General features: G+C 37.9%; 2 protein-coding genes across 2 annotated transcripts in view; one reads left to right on the forward strand and one right to left on the reverse strand.

Annotated features, from left to right (window-relative positions):
* Positions 1–2,844: 2,844 nt before the first annotated feature.
* On the reverse strand, positions 2,845–4,659 carry LOC126899827 (uncharacterized). Its single transcript, XM_050675053.1, has 6 exons — positions 4,441–4,659; positions 4,196–4,370; positions 4,092–4,124; positions 3,792–3,890; positions 3,645–3,707; positions 2,845–3,579 (listed from the first exon to the last, which is right to left on the reverse strand). The coding sequence occupies exons 1-6, from the start codon at positions 4,497–4,499 to the stop codon at positions 3,472–3,474; spliced, it is 537 nt and encodes a 178-aa protein (XP_050531010.1). The 5' UTR covers positions 4,500–4,659; the 3' UTR covers positions 2,845–3,471.
* A 904-nt stretch (positions 4,660–5,563) lies between these two features.
* The window catches only part of LOC126898210 (zinc finger MYM-type protein 5-like), a 2,389-nt gene continuing 1,394 nt past the window's right edge, over positions 5,564–6,558 (forward strand). The window contains exon 1 of the mRNA XM_050672150.1: positions 5,564–5,693. Within this exon, the coding sequence (XP_050528107.1) occupies positions 5,564–5,693 (130 nt within the window). The remainder of the gene's footprint in view (positions 5,694–6,558) is intronic.

Consider the following 6,558-nt stretch of genomic DNA (forward strand, 5'->3'; position numbering starts at 1 on the left):
ACGCGTCTGGCGGACTCACGTATCTCGTANCGCTTCTGGCGGACTCACGTATCTCGTGTTCAAATAGCTGAAAAATAAAACGAAACCAATTAAATTGTTTAAACGGACTTAAATGTGATTCGCGAGTTCATGTTTTTGTTATTATACCTCTGTATTTCGTTGTTGTTGAACACCGCGAACGTGGCGGCGTCGTGGCCCTTGTACACGTACTTGTACAGATACATTACGCTCTTCACCGAAGAGCACACCTCCACGTTGATGTGGGCGTTGTATTTGGCCGTCAGATAAGGATTGTAACCTGACACTGACTGTCCAGGGTGGCCCGACGTACTTCGACGGTACGACCGTTGCCGGGTCGCCTGTACTAGGGGTAACCGCCGTCAGCGCGGTAAATCGTTTCCTCGCAATACGGTTTGGGGTATTGCTTGGTACAAACGTTTCTCTCTTGATCCCAACACGGCGACGTTCTGAAAAACATACCGCACGGACCGTGCAACATGTGGGCCTTAACCAAATGGTGCAGCACCGGCTGTGTAACGGGATCCGGTATGTCCGCTCGCACGATTCGGTCTACTTCTTCGGCCGAACGTATTTTAAACCGCTCTTCGAGAATGAGCAGTATGTGCGCATGCGGTAGATCGCGCTTCTGAAANATGAGCAGTATGTGCGCATGCGGTAGACCGCGCTTCTGAAACTCGACCGTGTAGACGTAAGCCTCTACGCGGCCGAAAATATTCTTGCGCGTCAGATCGTCCATCAGCGCTTTGAGTTTGGCGTGAAACACGCGCGAAACCAAATCGGCCCTGTCGATGTACGTCAACTTGTCCGACAGGTTGTCGGCGATCTCTTTCCACTTCGGGTTGCAAGTGAAAGTGATGAACAGATCGGGCTTGCCGTATATCCGCACCAAGGCCATAGCGTCGTGATAACGTTTTTTCATGAACCTCACGCTGGCCGTGTGCGAAGCGGGTAGAATTACGCGGGACCCGACGTCGTTGTCCCTGGTCACGTCGTGTTACCCGTTGATGTGATCTATCAGACCTTGATAGGCCTCCACGAAAAAGTCCGACTGGTGCGCCTCGTAGTATTCAAACCGCTCCGATGCCATGCGCACGTAGTAATCGCACAGGAGCTGTTGAAACAGAAAACCACCGGCGTGTAACGGGCTGAACTCGCTGTGATCGACATCGTCGTTGCCCCCGTAACGGACGGCCAGACGATAACACATGAACTCTCTGATGGACGCGCGTTGCCTGTTANCCCTGATGGACACGCGTTGCCTGTTGGTCGTTCTCCGCGCGCCCGTCTGTTCCATGTGTGGGTTCCATCCCCTTTCGCCGTTCGGAAAGAGCAGCGGGTATACCATCGGATCGATGTGTGGCGACCTCGTCGACAGCGTGCGCATCGCGGGTCCGGCCGTCGCGCGGTCGTAAACCGCGAAATCCACTTGCGCCGGCGGCAAGCCGTTCTCGCCGGTGAACACAGCTGCAACTTCGTTGACCCTTTGAGGCATTGTAGCGCCTCGGGTCGCTGTTGCGGTCTTCGATGAAGAACATGGTCACTCTTTGCGGTGCCTCTTCTGGTGGTCGTCGGGTCTCGTCGACCCACACCTCGTTCATATTCCTGCGAGAGACGAAAGATAACGATTATATATATAAATAGAAATGAGACAACGGTCGTTGGCGTTACCTGAACGCTTCAGCGTACGGGTTGATGGCCCTCAACATTTCGTCGAGTTGCCGTAACACGCTCTCCAACAGATTGGCTCGGCTGCGATTGGCTTCAATCCACGCCGCGGTAGCCTCCGTCGAGCTGATGAAGTACAACTGACAGTAGCGAGGCGTTGCCCCCCTCCTGTTGGGTATCGCCGCTCGGCTCATCCTGTGGTCAGTGAAAGTGTAAATAATCGGTAAAGTATTTTAAAATAAATAATTAATCGGCAGGGTAATAACAAAAAAAAATTACTTTAGGTAATTAATAATAATATCTTAAATGTTATTATAATTTATTCGAGTGTTCCACAAACGTTAAAGTGGTGTGCTGACAATTTGTTTGATTAACGTCATATATCATAGAAAAAAAGTAACGTATTTTTTATATCGAAGTGTTATATACAACTTAAATAACTTTTGATCCAGTTAATATTTTTAGCTGATTTTTTTTTTAGATAATAGTTATACGTTAGGTCTATAGCTATATCTCAATAATTAATTTTTTTACATTTTATTAAAAATATTAATTATTTTTAAATTTTAAATAAAATGTAAAAAAAATATCTAAGATAGCTATTTTGTAGAGTAAAATTTAAGAAAAATTTTAGTAAAAAAATATCTTATTAATATTCAGTAGTAAATATTCTGTAGCGTTTTGAAGTTTGTGAAAATTTGAATTTTCATGTACTATTTTACGGTTATAAACATTGAAATACGTATTGAGAAAAGGACAGAAGAAAACGCTATCTTTTCAATATACTTTTTAATGAGAGTGATAAGTAATAATTGCCTTATCTAATTTCTAATCATGGTATTTATGCCAAGTTTGTAATGTATACACACTATCATCATATGTATACACAGTAATCATGAAAAGATAATTCTAGATAAAAGATTAATAAAAATATTCTATAAAATAGAATAAGAAAACAAACCAGAATTAACAATAATTTTAGTGAACCATAAAATGTTTATACTTTAACTTTAAGTTTAATTAATTTGACAAATAACTATTAATGTTATACATTAATGTGGTTAATTACCTGTCGGATGAAGGCGATTATTTCGCCTAAAGATCAACACTTTTCTGTTCACCAATAAGAATTTAATACTTTTGGTTTTGATTAAAAAAAATTTTATTATTACAATAATTAAATTGCATTTACAATTAAGAAAACAAATAAAAGTAAATTTATGTTGTACAATAAAAAAAAAGAACCAGATGGCTTCAGTTGCCGAATATCAACGAAAAAAAGAAAGTAAAGTAATGACAAACAATTTATCATACGCATAATAATTATAAAAGCAATAGTTGCCGATAAAACGATAAACAGAAAAACACAAACACTTAAAATTAACTATTTACAATAACAGATGACAAACACACGAGAAGGGAAGGGAAAATTTTACAATGAGAGGCGCGAGAGAATATTACGATAACAAAGATTATTTACATATACATTTTGTACACTATTGCATGAACACTACGGCGCTGTCGCTAAATGAACGTTTGTAATTTTTGTAAAAAAAAAAAAAAGATAAAAAGATGTACACCGTATTATAATATAATGCACGTCACCCTGTACAACAGATTCCGTTTTATTAAAGCCGAATGCTATATTTAATATACTATTTATTGTAATGTTCGAAATAACTAAACTCACTTCGGACGTAGCGACGTCGAGGGCTGGTTCGTTTAGAACTCCGACGACGGCAAGCTACACAATGAGAGGAAAAAAAACAATAATTAATTAAAAGTTTATGTGTCCATCGTATTGAAAAGCGATTTAATAATTTTACTGACGTCCTCCAATCCGACGTCGACAAATTCGGGCGACGGTTCGACGGGAGCCCCGACCACTTCAATCTACATGAAAAAAAAAATATGTATATAAAATGTAATTATAATGCAACGCAATAAAAACTGCTCACGTCGAGCGGACCGACATCGACAATTTCGGGTGACGCTCCAACGGGTACTTCTACCACTTCAACCTACAGAATTGTTTGCGTACATAAAAATACAATAATGTACAGTAAATTTATTATTATTATTATTATTATGCGTATAATGTTCACCAAATCGTTTCCACTGGCACCAACACCGCCAGCGACGACATTTCCTCCGAACGGTCCGGCATCACCAACATCAATGTCCACCACGCGAACAATTTCAATCTACACGGTGCCAACTTTTATTGTTACAATTCAGGATAACTCGGGTACGGAACCTGACGTGTTGTGTACGCGATACTTGCAACGTATACATACATATATACGCGTTGTAAGAAATATTTGAAAAAGTGAACGAATTAATACCGTCACATTCCGTAACCGTTACTACGATTCTTAATGAAATTAATTAAACAAATTTATTACGTCGGCCTCATCGTGTTGCTCCGTGATACTGACCTTAAAGTGAAAAGCAAGATCGTCGAAGACAATTGTAGCGATTACTGTTAACTATTATAATTATTACTTACGGACGGTACGGCGTTCCGGTTGAGCACCCTGCGTACAGTACTGCTACCGTAGTCGCTGGGCAGAAAATGCCGGTAACACAAAAACGCATTGCGTACGTTTACGTCCGACGGATTACGGCCGCAAGCCACGATAAACTGTAGCCACGAATCGGCCCTTTGGGCATCCCTCGGAAATCTACGAACGCAAATGTCCATCAGACTGAAGGAGACGTCGAATCGAAAACAATTAATTAACGTGTACATACTTGTGTAAACTGACACCGTCGGCGATGGTGGCGAAGCACAAAACACACCGGTTTACCATGTTTAGAACGAAAATAAAAAATAAATTCTGTGGTCAAAAACCGGGTATGATTATATATATATATAAAAAAAAAAAACTATTTATAAATTATATAAGAATTATTATTCTGTATATGAACTATATATAAATTATATATTTATATAAAACACTTATGGTTATAATATAAGTAATATATAATTAATTTTTATAAATNAGTAATATATAATCAATTTTTATAAATCTAGATCATCACTATGAAACGATGACAATGTGTCAATTGATTGTGATCAACAGGTTGATTACATAACGCGAGCACATTGATACGAATAATATCGATAGAACGACCGAAACCCGGTCGTGGTCCGAAACACGGACGATAGAAAGTCGCACGGTTCAAAGTGCAACTTACGCGCGTGACGGAAAACTCCAGCGGCCGTGTTACCGTGAATTTCGGGTCGCGCGCAAAAAAAATTGATTTGCAGTGGTTAGGCATTCGCGTTTTATGTAAAAAAAAAAAATTAAACAGATTTTAGTACGATGTAAATCGTACGTGAATCCCGGTGATTGTCTTAGAGTCCGGAAGTACAGCAAAATAAGTAAATAGCGCCACAAAAAAAGTCAACAAAAATCGGCGGCCGGATCTGTTTGAAATTGGTTCAAATACTGACTCTCGGAGATTATAAAGTAACCAAGTCCAAAGTCCGACCTGGGAGTGGTAAAGAATTCCCCTGCGATTGGGAAAATCATTTAGTAGTATTTGTGGAGTCATTGTTATATGTTATAATGAAACAAATTATTATAAAACCAATCATAACTAATAATTTTTATGGGCAGCCGTCGTCACGTCGGCCCGACGAAAGCGGACGACAAAAGAGTAAACGTAAGTATACTATAGATTTATGCACGTGTACCGTTTAAAAAGTAACATTGAAATGAAATTTTAATTTTCGCAGGGTGTTTTATATGCAACAGCCCGAATCACTTTAAGCGGGACTGCCGAAATAAAGGTAAAATAACCTTCAATTATCTTTCATGTGTTCAATATATTTATGTTTATTTTAGAAACGTTAAAAAAAAAAATTACTATGAAAAAACGGTTGAAAATTGCGAAGGAAGAAGTCGCGAAATTGCGAAGACTCCTGGAAGCGGCACAGAAAAAGGCACCACAGCAACAGGAGGGACCACCACCTCCTGACATAGAAATGCCGGAGCAAGGTATGAGATGCATAGGTGTAACACAATTAGAGGTAGAACTGTTTTGGTAATTGTAATATACTAAACTTTGCTTTTTCAAATGTTTAATGAGCAGTTCTGCCTCTAACTCCAATCCAATAAATTCGTAATGTTGCAACATACGATAAGTGTACAATTTTTTTGTTTCAGAATGCAATGAGATCGGGGAATGATTTCTTTTTTTTTTTTNAATGATTTTTTTTTGTATTCTATTAAAATAAATAGTTTGAAATACAATCCGTGTTTATTTATTTGTTCCCACCATATGTATATATATAAAAGCATAATTGCGTCGGACAACATTATGAAATGTTAATTCTCTCTTTGGTCGATACAAACTGATAAAGTAAGTGAATCTTTGTGTATGATAATATTAGAGTGCATCAAGTGAAAACCGATATAACAATATTACATACTTGAAATCATATTATATATAAAAAAAGAAAAAATGTAATTTAAAGTAAAAATCATTTTCTTCAAAGTAAAATATGTGAAATGTAAATATAATATATTTAACTATGCGATCTAGTAGGCAAAGAACAAAAATAAATAAGATTGGTTGTGTAACATATTNAAATAAGATTGGTCGTGTAACATATCGGGTTATAAGATTAAATATTATTAAAAAAAATTACATGTCATTGAAAAATAAAACATTGAATCTCCCTCTATATCCTATTTTCGTAATTGAATACACATTATCGTATTTCACGGTTGACTAACAATACTTCAAACGCTCTGTGCGAGATGCTATTTATTCATATCAAAATAAAAGTAAATAAATATATTTATCATTATAATCATTATAATAGCATAAGTGAAAAATATTATAAATTATCGTAATCAG

Source organism: Daktulosphaira vitifoliae, unplaced genomic scaffold (assembly GCF_025091365.1).
Source record: "Daktulosphaira vitifoliae isolate Bord-2020 unplaced genomic scaffold, ASM2509136v1 Scaffold_2, whole genome shotgun sequence".
Taxonomy (NCBI): Eukaryota; Metazoa; Arthropoda; class Insecta; order Hemiptera; family Phylloxeridae; genus Daktulosphaira; species Daktulosphaira vitifoliae.

Excerpts from the sequence above, each read along its gene's own strand:
- LOC126899827 (XM_050675053.1), bottom strand. The coding sequence starts at position 4,499 with ATGGTAAACCGGTGTGTTTTGTGCTTCGCCACCATCGCCGACGGTGTC. Across the intron at positions 4,371-4,440 it reads GACGGTGTCAGTTTACACAA|ATTTCCGAGGGATGCCCAAA; the intron begins GTATGTACACGT and ends TTGCGTTCGTAG. Across the intron at positions 4,125-4,195 it reads ACCGGAACGCCGTACCGTCC|GTCAGTATCACGGAGCAACA; the intron begins GTAAGTAATAAT and ends TTTCACTTTAAG.